Here is a 25,749-nt window from a genome sequence, read left to right on the forward strand (position 1 = left end):
TATATTTATAAGACCCTCAAGGACATCTGATGTAAGTAACGTCGAGAAAAAGGATTCCGTAGCTACGTCAAGAGTCGCGGCAAATAATTTTTTTTATTTCGTTATTTCTACAATAATTATTATTGTTACTCGTCGATACGGCAAAAAAAGGAAAAAGACGATAGAAAAAAGAGTAGTAAATAAAATGTTCATTGTTTGCGGTTCGATTTCTACAGAAGCAATTTTTTATCTCATCGCTGTGAAGATTTTCATTCGATTACGTAGAATCTGGGAACTCCATTCACAAGATATTTCCAATAACCGTTGTTTGTGCGGTACCTGTGATACTCAGGTATACGTATTGCTAAAAAATCTGAGGAAAGTCGTATTTGCAACTCGAAGCTTGCGAAAAAAGCTCTTTGATGAGTTGACAAAATTTTTGACTTCGAGACGAGCCTCCCGCTTCTGGGGGTAGAGCTAAGCGAATACGAATTACGAGCTACCACCCAATTCAACGCGTCTTTTCGAATATGCAAAGCTCAAAGTCCTGCGCAGTTTACCCTGATGTATCGTACAAAAATATTGTACGCGTTGTCTCTCCTCTTCTTTTTTTTTCACCAATGGTTTTTCAACCGACAACTCTGTGTATGGTCGGAGTACGTATATTAATATAAATAAAATACCACCCTCAACTTTGGATTGAATAAAATATTTATAAAAATGTGTAGGTTGGGTATATAGATACACACATATAGTTGGGGAGGGGGGTAGGAAGTTTTATTCCTCACTTTGTACGTACGTTATACGTATACGTCGAATGACGCGCTCTATCTACGTCAAGGGAAAGATAAATGAGTGTGTAAATAAATAAACGAGGAGTTGAAATTGGCGAAGGAAGTTGGAAATAAGAAGCTCGGGGGCATATCGCCTCTCATTTCACGGAGTCGTATCCTTTCTTCTTCTTTTTTTTTTTTCTTCACCTTCTTCTCCGCCCCGTTGGCGGAATAAAAATTATATCCTAATCGGGAACGGGGTGACTCCGTCGTCGAATTAAGCATTGTTATCCCTCTCCCCTCCCCCGGGTGATGTTCCAATCATCGCTTTGATCCCCGGCGGCGGGTAGGCCGCTCGACGCTAAAGCTATCGGAGTATAGGTGCAGGGTGAGCACACAAGGTATCTGTTTCGCGGGTGAAATATTTAATCAACTCATTAACAGCCAGTTCGAAGTTGCCAGTCGGTACCGAATCCGGTATGACTCTGTGTGCATACGTGTATCTGTACGTCGCGACGTCCGTACGAAATAAGGGGGTTGAAAATGCGGCGTCGCGGCGTCGGTGGGAGTGGGTAGCGGGGGAGCGGGGGGAGTAGAAACGGGACTGGATGGTACGACTTACTTAATCCTAAGTAAATAGCACTTTCCTACCTGCCTGATCAAACATTTGTCCTTACTGCTCGCTTGATTAAACGCTCGCTAAGTTTGTACTGCAGAGCATCGGACGAACGCGACGTTACGTGGCTGCCGGGATGCGAGGGCGAGGCGAGGGTAGCGCTCAACGGTGGAAATATTCGCGTAGGTTCGTCGGAAAATTGGAGAGGCGCGAGGTTTACGACGATTTTCGACACTGACTTACCCCGTTCGGATCAGTGGAGGGTGGCGGTTGCGCCCCGGTAATAATATCGGTACAGTCAGACGCGATAAATCGTCCGTATATCGGGGACGTTACGTCTCGCTGCGCTCATTGTCAGACTCTCCACACCGCTGACTCGCTCGTGCGCCGGTTAATTTATCATCGCACTTGTGTACACTCGTACGTATTAACCGGGAAAACAAGCGCGTTACGCGGGATGACCGGGGGGAAATGCGGCTGTCGCATTTTCTTGTAAAAATTCACTCGCCGGAGCCGCCGTCGCCGCCGTTATATCGGCGTCGCGGCGGAGGTGTCACGTTTACCGAGGAATCTGGACACGCGGAAAATAACGAGAGAGAAAGAGAAAGGGAGGAAATGAATTATACAACGAACGAACGTACGAACGAACGTGGCGTTGGAGGAAACCACCGATGTGCACTACACTCGTTCCTCCGCGCACGTTTGTCGCGCGTTAATCATAATTGCTCATTTTACGAGCGTGTGGTGCGGAAGGGTTTCTTTATAATTTCATTGCACTCTGCACCAGTTTCAGTACTCGTGTTATAATTAGGTTACGTTACACGAATATCGTGTGCACGTCACGTCGGTCTAATGTAGAATGAATACCTTGCTATAATTATATAGGTATACCTACCTACCTGTAATGCGCTTCATTATATACATTACGCGTCCGTCGATTTTTAGCGCACGCAGACATTCCGCTTACTACCTCATACCTTTTGCGCTGCATCGACGATGAAGGGGAAGGATTTATTTTTTTTATTCACCTAGATCGAAATAAGTTGTTTTTTTTTTTTTTTTTGTACTCACCACATTTGCCGCGGAAAGCCACGGTGATGTTCAATCCTCTCGTACAAGCGGCACGATTCAATTCGCACAAATTGGGGTAGTCGATCCCGTCACTTCCGCATACCGGAGAAGCACCCTGGTGATCACCGAGGCTTGGACACGAGACCGAACACTCACATTTTGCTTCGGTACCGTCCCTGGTACGAACACATTGCGCACCCTGAGAGCAGTTCAATTTTGCACAAGGATCGGTTATTTCTGTAACAGAAGATTCGATAATATAACGATCAGTTAATGCAGTATAGCTGTGGTATAGGTGAGACGTATAATACGTCCAAAAGCGTCGGCGTAAAGGATGATGGATTATTCAATTTCTGGTGTACCGAATATGTAAATGTCGACCTCAGCTATCGGTTTTCGATGTTTCTGTATCAATTATTGCCTCGTTTAGTTCTACCGTGTAATAATCTGATCCTCCGCTTCGAAATACTAATTTTCTTAATTCTCATCCGACGGAAATCATTTTTTATTGAACACCGTCGGGTTGAAGTGAAATTTTCCATGTTGCATTAATACTGGTTTAAGCTCAGAATTTAAGCTCCACATTATCGGAAACCGATCTCGTACCAACTAATTCCATTTTTAATATACATACGCACGTCAAATATCAACGGCCGGATTCGCGTCGTCGGAGGATTAGCTGATTTGAAAATGAGCCGAGAGGCGTCCATTTTTTTTTTTTGTTTTTTGTTGAAAGTTTTACATAACAGTATATATGTACACATATTCGTATAAGGCAATCAATGGTAAAACCGGATGCTTTGAAAGGTTCGTTTTTCTTTTTTCAAAGACGTAACGGAAGGTGATTTAAGCCGGAGAGACATTAATCAGTCTAGACTTCGCGAGCTTTGAAAAAGCTCAACGTTGAGACCGACGTCGGAAATATCGCTGCACGTTTTAATTATACCGCGTGAAAAAAAGCTATTCTCACCGTGACCTCTATACTCGAGTAATACGTACGTCATTCGAAAAAGATAATAACGATAGTCCTTTATTATAGTTTGATTAATTAAATGATCATACTACGTATTTCATCCATCCGCCGACTGTACAATAGGGTGGGTTGAAAAAAAATTTTTTGCTGGAAGTACCCCACTTGATTAATTATTTATTCAAAAAACGAGTGGGCTACCTCAAAATATCAAGCAACAAATTTTTTCCACCTCATGATAACTCGATCAATTGCATGAACAGATGATTTTGGCTTTCAGATTTGGATTCCTGAGCTGATTATACGTGAGATTACTCTTGAAGAACCAAAAAAAAATTCGATTTTTGAGCAAAAAATAAATCATTGTTTTAATTAGGTTTAATATGCTTTTCTAACGTATTTTGATCTCAGGAATCCGAATCTGGAAGAAAAAATGACCTATCTCTAAAATTGACCGAGTTATCGCCAATTTTCAGCTTTTTGGGGTCAAAAATAAAAAATTGATTTTTCAGTCTATCTCAATGTAATTTGAGCTGAGAAATCCGAATCCGGAAGAAAAATTGGTCTATCGGCAAAAATGACCGAGTTATCCCCATTTTTTGGCGATTTTTACCATAAAAATGGAGATATCTCAAAGGGAAAAAATCGTAGCTCAATTTGGACAACGGATTCGTGTTCCTGAGGTCAAAATACATAAGAAAAGTGCCATACGATCAATTTTTGAAAATAAAAATTTTTTGCCAAAATTTGAAAAAATCGTAAGGGGTACCCCTTGGAAAAATCTCAAATTTTGGCCAAAAATTTTTATTTTTTAAAATTGATCGTATGGCACTTTTCTTATGTATTTTGACCTCAGGAACACGAATCCGTTGTCCAAATTGAGCTACGATTTTTTCCCTTTGAGATATCTCCATTTTTATGGTAAAAATCGCCAAAAAATGGGGATAACTCGGTCATTTTTGCCGATAGACCAATTTTTCTTCCGGATTCGGATTTCTCAGCTCAAATTACATTGAGATAGACTGAAAAATCAATTTTTTATTTTTGACCCCAAAAAGCTGAAAATTGGCGATAACTCGGTCAATTTTAGAGATAGGTCATTTTTTCTTCCAGATTCGGATTCCTGAGATCAAAATACGTTAGAAAAGCATATTAAACCTAATTAAAACAATGATTTATTTTTTGCTCAAAAATCGAATTTTTTTTTGGTTCTTCAAGAGTAATCTCACGTATAATCAGCTCAGGAATCCAAATCTGAAAGCCAAAATCATCTGTTCATGCAATTGATCGAGTTATCATGAGGTGGAAAAAATTTATTTGCTGGAAGTACCCCACTTGATTAATTATTTATTCAAAAAACGAGTGGGCTACCTCAAAATATCAAGTACAAAATTTTTTTCACATATGACAAATTTTCTTTTTTTATAAGGTACAAATTCTTTCCCCATGCCAAGAGAATAAAAAAAAAAAATTTTCAACCCACCCTAGTGCAGAAACTAGTGCAATTTGACGTATAAAAGCCGACAGCTTCGCGAGGTATAAAAAAACCCTTTGAAAGTGTCATTTTATTCCATTTCGTTAGTTTTGGTTTTTTTTCTCTTTGAATTTTGTTTCAATTCCAAAAACCCCATTCAATAGATGGTAAAAATTGATAATGATAATCTAGTTTGTAACGTCGCTGACGGCTAAAAGCTCGAGATTTATGAATGGATAACCGATGCGTGTTTGATCTATATTTTCGCAAATTCTCATAAAGTGACAAAATATCACGGGAAAATATGAATCAGGTTTATACCTTTTGGATAAATGTAGCAACAACTCGACGCGGCAATGGTGGTGCAGAGGATAATAAAAGTGTGCATTCTAAAAAGGTCTAAAATATTATGGAATTCGATTTATGAACTGACGAACAGATCGAAGGAAGAAAAAATACAAACGCAAAAAAAATGCCACGAAGTGTACATTCTGAATTCATAAAATGTCGGGGAATGCGATCAAACAATAAACGACAAACGGGCTTAATTATTTTATCGCGATTTAACAATGATTATTCAATTAATTTATACTCCACTCGAATCGAATTTTTTTCATTCACTTAATTCTTTTATTTTTCTGAATTATTTGGAAATTTACCGCGTAGTCATCAAAGAAAATTAGCGGTCGGAGCGATTCGACGACGTTCTGATTATTTTTTGTTCGCACCACTGCAATTTATAATTGAAATATAATGGATGATTTTTTTTTTGTTCAAAAACGATTAAACAAACGCTCGTTACCGTCGTCTGATTCGGTCGATTTAACGGACGAAAAAAGCTCCGATTACGCACGCTTCGCCTACACATTTCTAGAAGAAAGCGATAGTGTACAAGCTGCAGAAATTTGCACCAGCTAAACATCCGAATGACAGATTAATTGTCCGGAGTATTTAGCCGAGACTGGAGACGAGGGTAGGGGCGAAAGAATAATTAGTAAGCCGTGGCCCAGCCGCCCTCAGAGGTCAAAGGGGTAGCGGTCAGGGAGTCAGGTAGATTAGTGGTCAGACGTTAACCGTTAAGTGGCCTTCTATATACGTCGGTCCTTGCCGTGGCCTCCGTTCTCCATGATGGTTATATACGAATACTATAGCGTTGTAAAGATATACCTAATTATGCTGCACAAGTTATTTCGTACTGTGCGGACCACCTGAAAATGCCGACTCGTTGTTAGGTCGCTCATTTCGTGCCCTGGGTTAAGAAACTAAAAAGTTAATCGACCTACCGTGGGCCTCGAGCAAAAAGAAAAAGCAAACGATGTCGCGACGTCGATTCTAAACATTTTTAAAACAGGCTGTACGGATGATGGGAAACGACTACAGTGAAGGTTATCGCACGGGGTGGGAAGGGGGTAGTTGATGAGGAATGAAAGGGGGTACAAAACTTTGTATTTTTACTTTATTACAGAGCGATATTATTTTCCACCGGTATTGTACCGTTCGCACGTCAAACTCACGTTAGAGGAATGACAATGAGGGATGGAAAATTAGTCCGGTAAATTGTTGGGTACGTTCAGAGTTTTGTGTAAAAATTAAAGCATCGGAGGAGATTCTCCGCGATTCTCAACCGTGAACCGGGTAAAAGTAAAAGGAGAAGAATCAAATCAACGTGAAATAAAACGTGAGTCGCTACTCCGGAGACGCATTCAATTGACTAATAATAACGCGCTATTATATAATCTGCATTGGACGTTCGATTAACTCTCGCAGATTTTAATTGTCGGTACGACGTTGACAGGGTTATTACTGGAAGTGTATAGCTGCTATAGGAAAAAAGTATGAGAATGTAAAGAAACAAAAATCGATCCGACAACTTGGGGGAATTTACGAGAAAATGCAGGGGATTAGCTTTCCTCGATAAACGTAATCGGAAAGCCTCATAGCTAAATTCTTTCTTCCGGAATATCAGCTTTCTAGCGTTGAAAATTTTTCCAGAGTTGAATATCGTTCGGGGTAATTTCTAACGCGCACCTGTTCGCACAATTTTTACAATTTTATTCTTATTCGTTTGTGAATATATATATATATTTTTTTTCTCTCGTTGCATCATAACTTGCGCGTTCATCTGCTGCAAAAAAAGACGACTCTCGTTCCTCCACGTGTCACGCTGTGCCCCCCGCACACAATTTTACGCGGTCTACATGGTACACGTGTACGTGAGGAACATTCACCCCGTTAAAAGCAGGCTGTGACTATTGTTTCGTGCCGCGGTAGTGCAGAGAACGTTAAAAGCGCAAAGGAGCGGGACAAACGAGTATAATAGATAGGTGACTCGGTAGCACTGTGCGCTCATACGGTATGTACGGAGAACACCCCTGCGATATAAACAGGTTGTATCGTAACGTAGGAACCGGCGCGTTATAGCGAAGTAGACGGTCGTGTAGACTGTCACATAAAACCCTATATTTCTGCATTAAAATTAAAATATACGCGACGATTGAATCGTGAATAACTTGAGAGGATAAACGAGCGAGAACGGTCGTGAGAATCAAATTTCTATGAAGGGAAATACCGAAATTACGATCTAAGTGCTGGAGAAATTTGCGATAGTGGGACCCTAATTAGGTCACATCTATCGCCTGTATTAATTCGCTGGATTATACGAGCAGTCGGTTTAATCTGGTTATGAAAATCCCAAGTGGTTTTGGTCGAGAGATTTTTGATTCGAGCTGTTCACTCGGTCGTTCAATGGGACGGTCACGGTGACCGGACAAACGATGTGGTTAGATCGTGTCATTGGTTGCGCCCGGTGAGCGATGTGCATGCACGATCGGAAGGCTGGTTTATATACATATATGCGTAGGTATGTAGAGGATTTCGTTACGTCCGTTTCGGGTTGGGTGACTCCAAGTTAGATCGAGTTAGCCCGGGACAAGGTGGTTTAGGAGCCGACCCAATCGGACGGTTCGCCATTGATATTTGATGGCGCTAAAATTGCCTCCTTATATCTCTTCTCCGTCATAACGTCCAGCGAGCAAAGTACGGCGAAGCGAATCGGTCGTAGGGTGAATACGTTTCATAAATTCCTGAAGCGTTGAAGGGCGAGGAGCTTATCATTTTCGCAATAGCGCGACCGGCTACGTCGGGGCCACGTGTCACGATTTAGAATTAACAAATTTTCTCAAACGCGTCGGAGGAGGGGGGATGAAGTTGCCTCCAAAGCGTTCCCGACGTTCCAATCCTTCGGACCCCCAGAAGCCTCGGTCGAACGAAACCCGTCAAACCCTCGTCAACGAATGTCCAAAGACGGACGTCCCTTTACCTTCTCCTCTACTCCAAAAAGTTTATGCCTAATGTGCCTCGTTTGAAGCGAACTTGTTCGGCCGTTATGCCGGACGTTGCCCGGTGCCCAAGGTTCTCGGCGATCAAGACCCGAGGTGGGTAGGTACATTGTATCCCGCAGTCATTTTTCCAGCCAACTTCATCAAGGTACACGCGTACGAACTTGATACAATACACCGTTGTTCGAAGCGAAAATTTATTCCTGCACAAATATAGGGCATAGGAAACACATTTTCTAGGTAAGGTTATTAGAAGGTTTTTTTTTTCATTGTTTTCTTTCCGTTATAAATTAGTGTATCCCGACGGAACACTCCTGAGGGATGATTTTACCTGGAAGTGTGTCTTTGTCACGCGCAATTTGCGATCGTAATGTCGTCTCGACACGAATATTGCCCCGATGTCGTGTCTGACCTCAACAAGTTGTCGGACTTTAGTGACGCGGCGGTTCTTTCATTTTTAGTCGATTCATTTTTTTTGTTTTTTTTTGTCCTCTTTTCCCGCCGTAGAATCTGACTTATCTTGTTTTTGCCTGGGACCAAATTGTTCAACTGCTTGTCTCGGTAGCGTTAAGTTATCGTGTCGCCGACGGTTCGCTGTTCAGTTGTTATCTGAACCCATTTGAAATTACCGAACGAAAAACGCATGTCGCATGTCCGCGGACCACCCGACTTCCTTCAACCCTTCGAGTCCGTTATCTTTATGCTAATTGGAAATCATCGATCGAACGGATCAGTTGGTTTTACCTACTTTATTCCAAATGATACCGGACTGCGTAGTTTTTTTTTTGATTTTCTTCTTTTTATCGCCACTTGTTTCATCGCCACGCGAGATTAATATCGCGCTAGGTATAATTTTGCTATCGAAAGATAGCTATTAGGGACCTCGAGAGGCGTGACGGGCTTATGAAATTCGTAATTAACTCGGCGACAATCGAGTTGCCGCAGCTTTTGCCCTTCGTACCGTTCACCTTTCCCTCCCTTTCGGCTCGTCCTTGGCTCACAACGCCTTTTGAAAACCGGCGCGAAGACCGGCGAACAAAGTCGGCCATTGTCTACTCGGAATTGATTAGCTCTTTGATCCTCGAAATGATTGCATTTGCAGCGCGAGGCGGTCGCTTTATCCCGCACTAAAAAAAAGAGGCGTTCGCCTTCGCTCGAAACCCGCGAGTATCGTCGTTCGATCGAATTCGGGATATCGTGGATTTCGCTCGCCATTCGTCGCGGAGTCTCCGTCCCCAGGAGCACTTCCTACGGAGTCCTCGAACTCGCCGGCACCCGCTCGTCTTTCGACCGAGTTAACTTTCTCGCTTCGATGTTTAAAAAGGAAATTTTTGTAGTTCTTACGTACATCGTTCACCTCGCCCACTTTGCACGAGCTAAAAGGATTCGAAAGGTCGTCGAGAGTCTGAAGAATCGCGAGGCGAAAGAGCCCGAGGGAGAGAGCCGCTCGGCATTGGCAGCCCAGCGGCGGTCGAAGGGTGAAAAATTCTTTATTTATTTTTTTTTTTTTCGCCAAAAATCACGGACAACTTTACATTCAGCTAAATCCGTTGCCAACCGCAACGCGACGGACTTTTCACCCTCCTATTATGTCCCTACCATCCTCAAGATTCGCTTCTCTTGAACGTGAATCGCTCTCTTTTGCGACCATCCACTCGTGGTGGCTAGTCTTCTGAAGAGCAAGGAGATGTCGCCCGAGTGTCCGCGGGCTGTTTCCCGAGATTCGCTGCTGCATTTCATCCCCCCTCGTTTCCCCCTCGCTCTTTCCCCTCTCCGTCTCCTTTCCCTTTTCCCTTTTCGCACCCCCAGCCAGCTTCCTACTTTCGGCACTGCTTTCGGACGTATGAATATTTAAGATACTTCAGGTTTGTGACGTAGCGCATCAAGAGGGATGAAATGAACAGCCTGGGGAGATGACACGAGGGTTCCCTCATTGCTGCTTTATCCGTATCTCATCACCACCAGCTATCTGCTCTTCAGCATTTTTCCTTTGCTTTTTTTCTCTCGTGAAAAAAAAAATAAATAAATAAAAATGATAACAGCGAAGAAACGGAAGTAACCGAATATCAACCAGAGAAGTGAAATAACCGACCCTCTCGATTCCGCCGTTTCCACAAATTAAGGGGTGGCCAAATTATTGACCAGAAATATGAAAGTGGGGTAGGTCGTACGGAATTGGTAAAAGTGTTACGGTTGCGCGAGTTTTGCTTCAGCGTAAAGGCGTTCCGGTTATTTCAACCGTTAGTAGTAAAACCCGTCGCTGGTCTGCAGACGGTCGGCGGACCGTCACGAACGACTACTACTGAGAGAGCAGCTGGTGCCCGACTCAGACCCGCGTTAACCAAAATGTTCGGGCAAATCTAAAATAAAAAAAAAAAAACATCCTTTCTCTATAAGGTTCGCCCGAGGCTGACGATAAATGAAAATGTAAACACGCCCCGCACTTCGCAAAGGGGGTGAAAATTTCTACCTTTCGTATATTTTTGCGTAGCTGCATTGATTTCTTGGGACGACGTAGAAATTTGTAATATTTGTAGTCTTGTTTTTTTTTCATTGTATGTATTTTATAAAAATAAAGGGTAGCGAGGCGTCTGAGATTTGGCGGGTTTTTGAAGAGGCGTGATAAAGAGTGATAATTATCGCCAGTCGTATAATGCGAGGGATAAATGGTGGCTTTGAGTGTTTTATCTGACGGCTAGCTGAGACTCTAAGTATGCAGATGAAAAATGCAAAGGCTCTTTCGCCCGGCGTTGTTTCCCTCAGTTTTCCCTGACTTCCTTTCCACCCTCGCGTCATCCCTCTCCTAAAGTCTCCCATCTTAGCCTAGACGAATCACTGTCTGAGGCAAGAAACGAGTCCCACATTTCTACCGGTTCGCATTTCCCCAGAGTGTCGGAGGAGCCCCATTATTTCTCCCGGCGTGCCCCGCGCGACCTCCATCTCCATCTCCATCTCTATCTCCACCTTCCGACCTCCCCCCCCCCCCTCCCGCATCCCTCGCCTTCTTTCTCCCTCTTTACACTCGTATCATCTTAACCATGTACTCTTTCACACGGTCAAGATTTGACCCAGTAGTCAGTTACGTGTTGGACGTACCGTGAAATTGCTAAAAAATTATCCACGTATTCCTACACGTATTTTTATCATCTCTGATACAACGTGTACTTTTCCAACCCTTCCGAATATCGTATCTTTCGTTTCGCTTATTCGATTCTTGTTCATATTACCGTACGAAAGGAAAGACGGAAAAAAATTCCTCGCGCACGCAATTTAGCTTTACAATATCGATATTCGATGAAAAATTAAGGAACACCTCGGCTCCCGCGACGGTCGAGGTGAGCCGGAGGTCGCGGACGTGGAAAGACGGGGTGAAAGGAGAAGGAAGACAAAGGGAAAATGGGATAAAAAAAAAACGTAAGGAAAAAAGGGAAAGAAAGAATCGCGTAGTTGGCTATGCAGAATCGGGCAAAACTTTGAGAATTACCCCACGGACCATAAATAAGAAAGAAACTGACGGCGGAGCTACCGGGACCCGGGAAAAAGGAAAAAGAGGACGAAGAGGGTACAGGCCGACCCTCCGGGGGATCAAGGGACACCCGATCCAGGATCCTGGCTTGAGTTATGAAGTGGAAAGGAACGAGTGATTTACCGTAATACCGTTGATAAACTGCGACCGATTAAAATATGGTTCTTTTCTAATATTTGTCGCCCATATCGTCGCGCGTGGCGCCGGTGTATAAGCCTCGCCGTATTGTCGAACAGAAATTCGTACGTGTGATTTGAAAAAAAGAGAAAAAGAAAACCCACAAAAACAGACGAGGATCCTTTTCTTCTGCTAGGACCAAATTTATACACGTATCGCAACCTCCGGGTTTTCGAAGGAAAAATTTCCCGCCTCATGATCGGAATAACGTTTTTTTCATCCTCTTCGGAAATAAACTATGGATCTTCCCCTGCCGTACATGCTTCGGGCGAATATAGGACATTCGATATATGCAGATACGTAGTAAATATATACACCTATCTTTATACGCATATACAATTCCTGCAGCTGCATGTGTGTAAATATAATAGCAGCAGCCTCTGTATTATTTATGGGTTATCTCATCCACTATCGCGTCTCTACCTTCCGCTTCCGGTTTCTGTTTGTGTGTTTGTATTTATATTTTGTATTTGCGTTTGTACTGTATCCATGTTCTTGTTTTTCATCTCCACATACCGTCCGGTGTAACCTACTCCTTGTTATTACATACGTGGGGATACGTGCAGGGGATGCGGCGCGTCTGCTTGCATATGAAACTTAAGCCCCATTATACGTTGTACACATAAAATATAAAACCGCTTCGCTCCGTTTCGAGTATACTTTTACAAGCTTGACCAAAAATTTTAGGGGTAATTCCTGACTATGGGAGGAACCGCCGGTCCAAAAAAAAAAAAAAGAAACAATTTTTTTCTCTCCCCCGTATAGCTAACTAAATGGTGAAATTTTAATTAAAAATTCATTTTTTTTTTGGATTCCTTCTATTTTCGGAGCGCTGGCTCGCACGCGGTTAAATAAACCGGACAAAATTTAGATCTAGTTTGGTGGAAAAATATATCTTCGGAGCTCGCGGTTTAGTTTCTACTACGTGCAGTTTCAATTTGTTCGAAAATCTCTTCTCTATATGCCGCGGCTCGCGCGACTACGGAGATCGTGTTATTTTAGCGAGCGTCTGGGATTTCCTTTTTTCATCCCTCTTTATTTTCTCCCGTTCTGTGACGTTTACATGGGAAATTTAACGCTTTGACGGTTGGTGGTACGTTGTAGATTGTAACTGGTCGGTGCAAATCTGTTTCCGGTTGAAGTGCGCCGTTGAGATATGAAGTTCATTTTTTTTTTTTTTCTTTTCCTTTTTTGTTATTATTAAGCCGGCTATTGGGTATGTATACGTAACGTTTGTCGTTCACAAACACGAGCACTTTGTAATTTGTCGTTTTAATTGCCTCCGCACGCGTTTTAGTTCGGCAAATTATACTATCAATTTGTTATTTTACATGTTTAAACGTACCAATTAATATAACGCTCGCAGACCATCCCCCGAGTGAAAATGGAGGTAAATAAAATGCTTGACAAATGCGGTCCACGAAATCCCCGATACCCCCCCCCCCCCCCCCCCCGCCAACGACGCATCTACTCTGTACGCATTACAATTTAGTATTATTATTTATTATTCATTCATTTCTTTTTTACCAAATTCTCTTTCACCCTCTTTCCATGGGTATTTTCATTAGTAGTTTCCGTGTACGTCATTTGTTTCAATGTTGTATGCTCAAGTTTTTATATTCATTATAGGTTTGTTCGTTACGAAATGTTTTTTTTTTATCAAAGTTAGTTATTATTTTTCGATGAGAATTTTTTCATATCGCGATTGACGAGCTCGCGCCTGGTAATTAACGGGTGTATCCGGATGAAATTTTTAAAGGATATGTGGCGGGACGGGCGAAGAATTGCAAGAAAAAAAGTGACGAAGAACAAATATTGCCTTATGATAAAAATATAGAATGAGTTAAATATGAAAAAAAAAAAACCTAAAAAAATAGAAAAAAGAAAATACGTATCGAAACCTCGAGTAACACGTGACTACGAGGTCACACGAGGTCACACGAGGCTGCGCGAAAATGTCCGTGATTCAATATGGCGACCCCCGGAGCAAGGGTGGCTTCCGTTTAATCCTCGCAAACACTTTTTTGCGACTCTTCGGGCAAAAACGATTTCACTGATTTGGCACTTTGCGGAAGAATTTCAGGCTTTTTGCACCGCAAGGGCACCACTGCCCGGATTTCGAGACACTGGAGATTCGTCTTCCTCTACCACCGGTACGAGGCGCTGCGAACCCCGATATTGATTTTTAGAGAGAAAACATTAAAGGTAGGTGCCTATGATACGCCAGAGTGCATTGCTGGTGTGAAAGCGACCCCGTATCCTTCGCCCCTTTCCTTTTTGGTTTTTTTTCAAATTTTTTTTTTTTCACGTCCCGCTGACCGTCCAGACGAGGAATTTCGTCGTCGTGCGATCGCACTCGCTTTATCGACACTCGGGATTACAAAAGAAGCAAAAATTAACGGGAGTTATTCCGAAATTCGTCAAGAAAACTGACTCGCGGTACGCGATGGAATAACTCCGGCGTGCATTCGCGAATGACAAACATTTCCAATCGCTTCTTTCCGTGATGCGAGTGGACAGGTGAAAACCTGGACTGCAAACACGATTCAATGGTAGCGCGAATTACATATGAATGAAGAGGGGTAACTAATCGTTACACATAACAATTATCCATTCAAGTTATATATAATATATCACATACGGCAGCGGCCATAACTACGATAATGCGAGATTTATTGGTAATGGAGTTAAAGCTTGTCAATCTACATTAGGTATTCCCGGCAGGCTTTACTGGCACGTCAAGGAAGTGACGTAATCACGTCCCAACTCCGTTTCTGGCCCACGGTGTTACACACCCCCAGCCGGAGTTTAATGCTGCAATTTGGCAAGGAAGGGTATATTTCTGTCGTCCCGTTTGCTCCTGCCAATGCGCTCGGCGGTTCGACGTTTCAGCTCGCGGCCCCGTATCGGCTGAATCTTAGCCTCGGCGCCTAGGTCCTCGCGAGTTCCGTTTCAGTCGGTGTACATCGCGTACACGCTTTCCCAAGATTTTCAACCCCCTCGCGAAAATTTAGGTGACGTTTATGGCTCGATCGCTCTGCGGTGAAAGGGTGAACGTTACCAGTTGAAACGGAACACACGGGACATAATTAATACCTTGGGTAAATAAGTAATTAGCAACGTGACGTAGGTTCGATTTACCCCCTTCCAATTTTGGGCTCGTTCGCGTTCGCTTAGGGTGATACGAAATTACGCGATTGGGCGTACGAGTATTTGACTTTTCAGAAAAAAAAAAACAAGCCACGGTGGCCTCCGGTGGACGCGAAAATGATCGCTCGACGAAAATTCATACACGATACCTACCGCGACCATGACTGGCACGTTATTCGATAATAATGACGCGTATAATTCCGCAAACAACGCGAATCGTCCGACCGTGAAGAACGCCTGTTATGTTCTTCGAATATGAGGGAGTTCAATCCCGAGGAATCGGAATATTTAAGATAATTCAACGACTCCGGAGAATACCTGAGTGGTTAAAGAAGAGGAGTGAAATCCCTATTTCCAACCGATGCAAAGTAGTCGGATGTTTCCCATGGAGCGAAAGTATATCCCACTCACGGCCGGCGCTGCGGAGTCTCCATAAACCCCGAGTCGTAACAATTTTCCTTCTGCTTTCCTTTGAATCTCGAGTATGGGGGTGGGTCATAAACACCGTATGTAGCGGGCACACGCGTATACGAGTTCGAGATTTTTCTCGCCGGACCATAATATATGGTAATCACGAGGAGGCTTTAACGAGAACCGATGGAAAACTTCGGAGGTATCCCCTCAGATTTTGGTTGGACGAAGAGCACTTGATCCGATACTCACCGCGGACGTCCCGGCGATAACTCAATTTTAACGGCGATTCTTATTTCTCGTTCTACGTCATTTTATTTAACGACGCACATATTCTTTCTAAATAAATAATCTCCATACCATTTTCCGCAGGTGCGTGCAGGACACCGGAAACACGAACTTTGGCGTCAGCCTCGCGTCGCGTCAATAAGTATAACGCGAGGGGTTCGAGAGGGTCGCAAAAAGAGACAAAAAGAACCAACCCAAAAAGACAAGAGAAAGGGGGGGGAGGGCGAGGGAGGGGGGGGGGAGAAAAAAATTCCAACCATTGAGGAGTTCGAATGGCGTAGCATCCGTGGGCACCATATGGTGACCCGTGGAAGAATTTCTTGTAAACAAACTCGAAATTATGAATCTTTCGGTCGTATTTTTTGTTCCAATCCTCTCTTGTCTCTGCTCTAGTTTTTTTTTTTTTTTTTCTCTTTTTCCCGTTCTCCTTTATACCTCGCTCTCTTTTTCGGAAGACAAACATTTTCATGAATCCCTGGGTCGCGCACGTGGTAGAAAATGCGATATTGCGAAATATGAAAGGGGTAGTTTTTCTCGTGACTTTTTACCGATCGAAGGGAACGCCGGTACGGTCGAATAACTCTTCGGTTTCCACCGGAAATTCGGGCTCGCGATTAGCGGTAGCGAATGTGTTCCAAGTTTCCTCCGTGGTGTCCGTCGTCCAGGAAATAGGAAATAGGAAATATCTGTCCAGCCGGGACAAACGCGGGACGCAACGCGCCATCAACCTAGTTACCGCATGGCTCGCGCGGTATACGTGTACGGAAAGCGGGGGAAACACCGCAGCGTTACCGCGCAGACAATTCCAGCCCTCGAGGCTTTTCACCCTTCCTCCGATCGGCCCTTCCTCACGAACCGCCACCCTATACCCTCCCGCCGTCCGGCGCCATATCGCGACCGAATCTCTCGGTAAATCATATTGATTCCGCGTTAAAACTGTGATTTACGATACCTGCCACCACCTATATACCGCCCCACTATGTACGAGGGTATATAGATTATAGAGGCATAATCCATACCCCGCTGCCGCCCTGTACGTATAACGCTCGCATGGTTTCGTCGCCGCGGGGCTGGTCCTCGCACAGGTATACCGCGCATAACTATATCCCCGCATAATTTATGTATGGAACGTTGGAGGAGTAGGTAGTCAGCGGCGTTGCCCGAGTCCGGCGTAGGGGGTGGGTTAGCTACTGTTAGATAATTCGGATAAGATCGTAGTTTCGATGATCTGTTTTCGATACCGAACGTTTACCTATACCGAATCGCCGTCGGCTATTGCTTGTATTTGCGAACGGTCTACGCGGCGCATTGCCGGATAATCCCGTTACGGTCGTGTTATGAAGAGGGTACGGGATCGTGTCGTGTATCAGGCGGCTCCGAGGTCGTCGAACGTCGCAAATGATATGATTTGTCCGTTTAGTTTTGAACGTAGCGTGAAACTCTGTATCGCATTTTTCCGGTTTTTTTACTTTATTTTCACACAGCGAGGGATCCCCGGGCAATTTCGATTGCTCCGAACCCGAGCGCACTGTGTAACGCGCGGATCGAATGAATGGTCATTGAGTCGATGTCGCGTTAGTTTCAGATTTTCCTTTGAATCAAAAACATCAAATGTGTTCCGTTACGGGTACGCGCTGAGCCTAGAGCGGCGAGCTCCCCGCTCTATTTTCTGATTAGAACGGAACGTCGTTCCGGGAATCAGACCGCAAGCGTCGGTACACCGGATATGGGATTTCCCGGTGCAGTTTGGCGGCGCCGTGCTGCTGCTACGGTAGGAGAGAAAAGGGTGGAAGGGGGGAAGAGAAATGGGCGAGGGGGATGAGCGGGCGGAATAGCGTCGGGCTATTTACGCGGAGTGATTAACCGTTCCGCAAGATGACGAGGGCAGATTGTCGATTCCGACGCGTTGCGGTTTCTCCTCCGAACTCTGCGAGGCCGAAACAAAATTTCGACCGCTCCGCCAATAGGGAAAATCACGCGAGACTCGTTCGCAAAGCGTAAAATCGGCTCCGATCCGAGTTGCGACTCGAAAATGACTCTCGTCGCTCCATTCCTTTGATTCGCGAATCCGCATCGTCGTTGTCTTCGAAATTTCTACGGCTAATCCCGCGTTTGGCACCGATACGTTGATGTTCATCAAATTAGCGAACGCAACCATTTCAACTGTCTGCAATTGGTATATGGTTTAGCTGAAATTGGGGAGAAATCTCAGTCGGTGGAACATATATATATATACGTATACCTTGGGTATGTACGGTATGTAGGTGTGCGTATATATCTTGTAGTGCCTGCAGCTCCGGCGGCGCTTGACGGTTTGGTACAAGTGGCGTTCCTACTCGACGATGCAATGCAAGCTTCGCTCAACCATCTCAACCCGAAGCTATTTCGGTGAGTTGAATCCGCGAAGGTAGAGAGTCGACGCCCGAAAGCCGTCGTGATACAGCGGCGCAACTATAGCGGCAGAAACACTAGCGGACCCATGTACGCGTAAATTGGATGGCAAATTTAGTGGTTTAGCTTGCAAATATCTATTCGTTTCTAACCGTATATACAGATATACGTATGATACCGCGAGTATCTATGTAAATTTACACGTGTACAAGTATAATTGTGTATGTATATGTAGAGAGCGTTTTCCGAGTGATGAATCGATCCGTGCGCGATAAATGTTCGACTCATGGAATTCGTTAGAAATATTCATTCCCCCCCCCGTAGTTCGAAACGCGACGTATAGTTTCGGATGTCCGAAAAATCGATTATGGCGGGACGAGTTTTTTTCCATTCTTCCCCTTCTCTGTTCTTTTTTTTTTTCTTCTTCTTCTTCTTCGTCGGAGGGAGGAGAAAAACGAAAAAGTTTTAGTACGAGCGGCGGGCTGCTGCAGCAGTTCCGACTTTACGCCGCTCGCGTTATAGACGAAGGTGACGGTTAGCAAACGGGGTCGGAACGGCGTGACCCTAATTCCTAATTTGCAGGACCACAAATGGGAATCCCCCTGGTTTATCCGTCTAATGGACGGAACTCGACGCGCGCGCAACGCGTTCCTCACGCTCGCTACTCGCTAGTGACGCAGGAAATGGTAAAACCAGGAAAACGTGAATCTACATAAATGATATACCAGGGAAACGCAGACAAAGGACCTTCGTTAACTCTGCATTAGAATTTAATAAAATATTTCCCGGGGTTCAGCAGGGCAACGTTTCTACAATCCAACCTGCTGTACACACGCACAGTTCAACTCCTGGTCGGTTCAACGCTTGTTATCGTACACCTACGTCTGCACGAGTCAACCCCCTCGGCTAACTGGATGATTTAGTTGTACTCTACTTAAACTGACTCATTTCCGCCCGCGCGCGTTCATCTTATTTTTCCAGATCTGAGAGAAAAAAAAGCACTAAAACTGATCACATCGATAAAATGATGATGCAAAAGAACTCGAAATTTTTCGGAATTTGTTCGATTCAATTTAAATTACTCAGTTTCGGGAGTTATTTTTGAAAATTTTCTACGTCCGATCCTTACCCGTTCTGAGGGTAACGGGACCGCGCCTAAATCGATATCCTAATCCTTAACGTCGGTATTCCGGTTCAATGGCTGAGTTAATCTCAAGTTAATACTTCGGACTTGGTCTGGAGTTGGGATCACGATATGTATATATATATACATATATATAGATGGGCAATTATAGAAGAGATGATGATCTACCCGCGGGCCTATCTGCACCTATAAAGCGTGTGATTGGAGCAGCTAATTACGTTGAACGCCGCAAATATACTTGGAATCCCACCGATATTGATAATAAATTTTGCAAATTTTCAATTGAAATTCGCACGGCTTCTGTAGTGAAACGTTTAGCCAGTTGTAAGAAATTTTCTCGCTACGTCGATGAGATAAAAATGCAAGGATACGCCGTATATCTGATCAGGTGGAGGTGCACTACTTGCCGATAGTAATTTTCGCGTCGCTTCGCAAGCCGCGCAGAGAATCGACTTTAATTTAATTTCGAATAGGTGTATACATAGAAACTGAAAGAAGTTCTATCGAATTTATCGATGCAATTGACTCGATTAATTGAACAGGGTATACCATACACGTGGCGAAAAACGTTAATTCGTTTCCTGCGCAGGAACGAAAAAAAAAAAAAATTCTCCCGAATCTGGAGGGGGGGGGGGGGGGGGGGAAAAAATAATTAAACGGGTTCTAATTTACAACGGCATAATTTTTACGTACGTCCGTATATCAGAGTTACACGTTTCGCAATCGGATGACAAACCATCGGCGAATAATTTTTATTCGACTCGTTGATAATCATCGATTCTTCGTTGCACGTAGCTCGAGTACGCGGGAAAACCGAAAAAAAAAAAACAGAGAATTGCAATTTTTCGAAGTGGCTTTTTTTTATGACAGGTAACACGGGATCCCAGCGGTTGAATTAGATCAGACGCCATATACCTTTCAATGGGGGCGGGAGGACGTTCCGCGAGATTATTAAGACTGATGGATAAAATAACGGTATGGTACCTCGGCATCAACCGAGAATCTGCCTCCCCCTACGAAACTCTTGAGCTCTATCCGGTTGTCTTCCTTTTTTTTCGCGAGTCAGCCGAAAAGAGATATTGTCGCAGTCTTTTGTCATCATTACGCTTAGTTATACCCGGTGGACCTCATTTGGGGAGCGTAAGTTTGGGTATTTCTATATATTGTTGAGGCCCGAAAGACGGTGAGATCGATATATCCGAAAAAAAGTAGACGTCCACCGCAAGGCGGTTTGCCTACTTTCGTTGTCATGACAAATTTTCGGAGTCTCCGGCAAATAGCATGACGCTAAAAGGAAAGGAGATTTCGTTTTTCATCAATAATTTCGATGAACTATCTAATTATACTTTTCACACACGTATAGGTGCGAATTAACGATATTTACTTGCGGAAGAATTGACGTGCGAAACGTGGTTGAAAAAACAACTAACCAACAAAATAATTAACGGTAAAAGTATGTACATAAATTAGTTTGTAAATAACCTGCGGCGCGGCGTAAAGTCGTTGGCAAAGTATATATCATTGAATAAATAAACCGGTATTAATTAGTAGGTTAAATATAATCGCATTAGGACAATCACCGTACCGGTTTTTGAAATATTTCAGTTTAATTTTTACGTGGCGCAAATTTAATAACGTCAAATACATTTTTGGCTCATTTATTCAAAAGTTAAAATTCACCAGTTTCGCAAGTTTTAAATAACCCGGCCAATCGACCAGCGTTATATTCCGAGCTGTCCAGATAGGGAATAGTACGCGTACACACGTATAAGAATATTTCTCTAATTTATACTAGAGAAAATATATTCTGTACGGATCACGATATTGAATTCCATTAAAAACTTTGTTATTTCATGGCGTCTGCGGTTTAAAATTAGCAAAGTCTGCACACTGCACGTTGCAACGGCAATCCGCGAAAACTCACCAAGTACAACGGTTCGATTCTTTCGATTACATCCCTCGCCGTTTTACCGCCACATTTATATTCACGGAATATAACCGCTGCGAATGAATTGCGAACACTCCGATATATATATGTATAGGCGAAAGTGAAAAAGTATTAGAAAAAAGAGAATGAAAAAAAATAAAAAAAAATAAAAACATTCGGGGGGCGGAGTCTGCGTGCGAAATTACGCTGGACATGACACGTACTTAATTACAAAGCTCCCTGTGCAGGACTCATCTACGGATCAATAAAAATTTTTGCCTTTTTTTTTTTCGCTCTTATTTGATTTTCTTTTTTTCATTTCTCCCACACATCGCTTGAATAGATACATCTATACACTATACAGTTCACAATGAGTATAAAAATTGTCGATTTCTCAATTTGGTTGATAAATTATTTTTTCATTTTTTATCACGCTGAGGTTATATACCACATATATATACATCGCAAGGGGAGTTAAAAGCTTACGGGTGACGTTAAAATTGATCAAATTATACAATTCTACTCCGTTATCAGCGGTCAATCAATCGTGAAAATTTTGATAAAATATGTGTGAAATATTTTGTCGTTTTTTTTTTTTCTCTCTTTAACTAGTCGACCTCAATGATCGGTCGGTTTTTTTACATCTGTATAGGTACATCTCCGTGCGTCAGGCTTTTCGGTATCCCTTTCGGGGGGGGGGGGCGTGTTGGGAATCATAATGATGAATAAATAAAAAAAGGGGAAGGGCGGGATTGAAATGAAATAACCAGGTTAATGTGATGACAGCTATACAACCGAGACGACGCACGAGACTGACGCTAAATTCTATTTTTATATTTTATGAGGCTAACGGCGTAAGCCGGAGTCGAAAGCTCCGCGGGAGGTGATGCCCCAAAAAACGATTTCTAGCTAGATTTATACGTGGGATCAGAGAATCTGGCGGAGAAAAAAATGAAACGGAGTTAGGAAGAAAAAAAATATCCGTTTCGGGTTTTTTTTTCTATTTTTCTTCGTCTGCCGTCTGCAGTTCGCAACATCCGTCAATTTTGTAATATTATAATGACACGGACGAATGAATTCGTGCACCTACAAATCAGAATGAAAGTAGAAGTGAAAAAAGAAAAAAAAAACGCCGAAAAAAGTTATACGATTGCCGAGAATCCTTTTGGGCCGCCGCAATGATATATGCACGGGTATATTACGAATTTTGACAATAAATTTGGACGTTATATCGCGTTCGGGGATTTTTTTGGAAATACATGTGTATTGAAATTCAACGTTCATCCAGTGGAAATATATGAAATTGCCTGGGCGAGGTAAATTTCTGTGATCTTTTGACGGGAAATATAATACAAAGCAGGTAAATGTATTACGGTGTATAGGAGGAGCCGCTGCAGGTTCATACCCAAAATTGAATTTGTTAACGAATGGCGGTTCGCGTTCTCCGTAATTATTAACTCGACATGCGATTAACTTCGAACCACAGAATTGACGACTTTCTGGTTGTAATTTAACAATAGATTGAGGATTTAATGTCACGCGATAGTCGAGATTAACGCATCGGATCTCACGACTGTTCACGATGGAGCGCTAGTTTCCCTCAAGTGGTAAAATTGGATCCACATTCTCCTATGTAGCTATATACCATGTACACGTACAGCACATAGCCCATGTGTACACCGCCAACATGTATACACACATACATACATATATATATATATATATAACATTACCTACACATCGCGGAGGGTTACGTACGTACAGGACCTACCGAGGATAGCTGAACAGGTTAATCGAAACTTGCGGTTCAATTCGTTTTCCCAATTCCATTTGAAAAACCGGGAAATAGTTTTACCGCATTTCTTCAACCTTGATTTAAGTTCGTGGTTTATACCCCATACGGTTCAAAAAAAAAAAAAAAAAAAAAACCAAAAAACCAAAAAAAATAAAAAGAAAGAAAAGAAAAATCTTCACCGCTAATGACTACGAATTTTCCGGATCACGCTGAGACACAGGTATGCGAAATTTCGGAATCTGCTGGCGAGAACTAGGAGCAGTTTTAGTTACTAAATCTGAAGAATTCAGAGATTACATCGTTCTGAAAATTTAGACCATCCAACAACGAGTCTTCTCGTTCATTCGGGCACCTGCATAGCTGCGAGAGACGCCGCTTTTTGGAACCCCTATGGACGAATCATACATAAATAAACGTCATGAATCGAGCGCACAGGAGGTGTGCAATACACACAACGACGAACGACACGAGGATGCTATACGCGTGTACGCGTTGCGCGATAATAACGAAGGGGTGAAACGGTGCGTGGCAAGAGCACGGGTCTCTTCTGTAGTCGAAGTAAAGTCGGGTGATCGGAGGGCCCCCCCCCCCAAGAAGTGCGCGACTCGCGTCTCTCCCCCTCGCCAAATGAACGAAGTAGAAGAAGAAGAAGACGGAAGATCCGGGGGTGGGTTGAATTGAATTAATTTGCCACCGGCCATAAAATCAAATCACGACTGCGGCGTGCGGGACCGCAACGGTAGAGAGCGAGAGAGAGAGAGAGAGAGAGAAAGAGGGGAGCCCCGTTCTACGCGAGGGCATCGTAAGTAACTATGCGAGGAGAATAATAACCGATGGCGCGGCTTCCGCCTAACTGAATTATTAATAGCGTGAAATTGAGCCTCGAACCGCTGAACTTGTGAAAAAATAAATAAAATAATAAATAAACTTTTAATATTACGTGGGTCGCTCGCATGCCCCCGGTTCTATTGAAATTTGTCGGTTTTACCCTGTTCGCGGGTACACGGGCGTTAAAGAAGCAAAGGAACGAAAAAAAAACAAAAAAAACAAACCTGACAAATGACGTTTTTGTGCCGAATTAACGAAAGAATAATTAATATCGCGTATCGCGTACAGGTATCTGCAGTTCGGAACTCGGGATAATTTAGACCCCATGGAAATCGAGTTGCGTGCTAGAATTACTATTTGCGAACCCGAATCCCCGAGGGGGGAGTCCCTAAGTTGGTGTATTACAGGCACCGACCGATTATGTTTGCACACCGATTCCCTCCCCCCCCCCCCCCGTACACGGAGTTACAGGGGTGGTGAAATTCGCGCAACGATATTGGACTTGTTAGAAGTACTTTCTTAATTTTCAATTTTTTTTTTCTCTTTCTCTCTTTCTTTTTTATCCTTTTTTTTTTTGGGTGTACCGGCTGCCTCGTCGACAGCTAAACTTCTCTCCGCATCCCGTGTACGGAGATCCGACTTAATTCTTACATCGGCCCAATTTAGCGATCGAATTCCCTTTCTCTTTCCCCTCGTTTTGGCCGGGGTACCGCGCGCGATTCCGCAGATCGATGGTTGTTCGGCTGCTCGCACGGAGGGCGGAGGACTGCAGCAGAGGTCATAAACCGTTAAATGAGACGTTATACATCGCACGTATATATCTGGTGATAAAAGGTGAGAGCAAAAGTAAAAGTCCGCTGTAATGTGCATTATTACGCGTTGTTCTCCTCCCTTTGTTGGAACAATGCACGGGCGATGACCCGACGGTAAAGGGAGCGCGCGACTTTTTCTAATCTGAAATCCAACAGACGTCTCTTAAAATGTAATTATCATTTTTCACGTCAAGTGGAGAGATAGGACCCGGGATGTTTCGAATCCTCATCTCTGTTTTTTTTCACGGTTTCCGAGGTGTGCTTTTCATTTCTTGAAATATACGATGTTTCCACTTCGGAGAGAATTTTTCAAGCAGTTACAAGGTAAAGACGTTACAGATTCGTTGGCTAGGCAGATTCTCATCGCCGATGCGATTTTTGTTTGCATGGGGCGTAAGCGATACACGTAGCGGGGCTGTACAAGCGTTGGGACTTCATTAAATTTAACTTCTTTTTTTTTTCCTTTTTTTCTAGTTTTCTCGTTTCTCGTTTTCCGTTTTCCGTTATTCGTCGCCGCGCGAACGCCGGCGGACTTTTGAACGATTTAATTAGAAAGATCACATCTACCTTTGAGCTTAAAGAGACTGGATTCAGCGAAGCGTCACAGAGACATCTTCTTGTCCTCTGGCTTCTCTCTTTGTCTTCGAAGAAACTTTGGGAGGTTCGTTGTTGTTTGACAAAAATTTTTTTGATTTCCGATTAGTTGGGAGTATTAAAAAGTAAAAGAAAAACGACGGAGCTTTCGAAACTCGCAAAAATATCTTAATATAAATTCTGGGGGAACAGAAAAAGTTCCACGAAATATGATAAATTAGGTACAGGTATCGACATTGAGAAGTACGTAAAAATACCTTCCATGCAACCGGAATCGTCGAAGTATAATTATTTTATAAATCTCCGATTTCAAAGCCGTAATAATGTAGAGAAGCCTCCGTTTGTACAACAAAATTTACAGCTAATCCCCGTTTATATTTGTCCAGTTTCTAACGGAGTTGCGCCGCTGCTGCAACGGCGGGCATACGTTCTCGGTAATTCTACACGATTGTAAAATACACAGAGAAACACCGTACCTCCCCATT

The 25,749-nt window shown here is 43.2% G+C and overlaps 1 protein-coding gene across 10 annotated transcripts in view; it reads right to left on the reverse strand.

Moving 5' to 3' along the window:
- LOC105684182 (agrin-like) overlaps positions 1-25,749 on the reverse strand; it is a 237,606-nt gene that overhangs the window by 18,958 nt on the left and 192,899 nt on the right. For all 10 annotated transcript variants that reach the window (XM_025746565.2, XM_048648849.1, XM_025746566.2 and 7 more), the window contains one exon: positions 2,440-2,676. In XM_025746565.2, the coding sequence (XP_025602350.2) occupies positions 2,440-2,676 (237 nt within the window). The remainder of the gene's footprint in view (positions 1-2,439; positions 2,677-25,749) is intronic.

The sequence above is a fragment of the Athalia rosae genome, chromosome 1, assembly GCF_917208135.1.
Source record: "Athalia rosae chromosome 1, iyAthRosa1.1, whole genome shotgun sequence".
Taxonomy (NCBI): Eukaryota; Metazoa; Arthropoda; class Insecta; order Hymenoptera; family Athaliidae; genus Athalia; species Athalia rosae.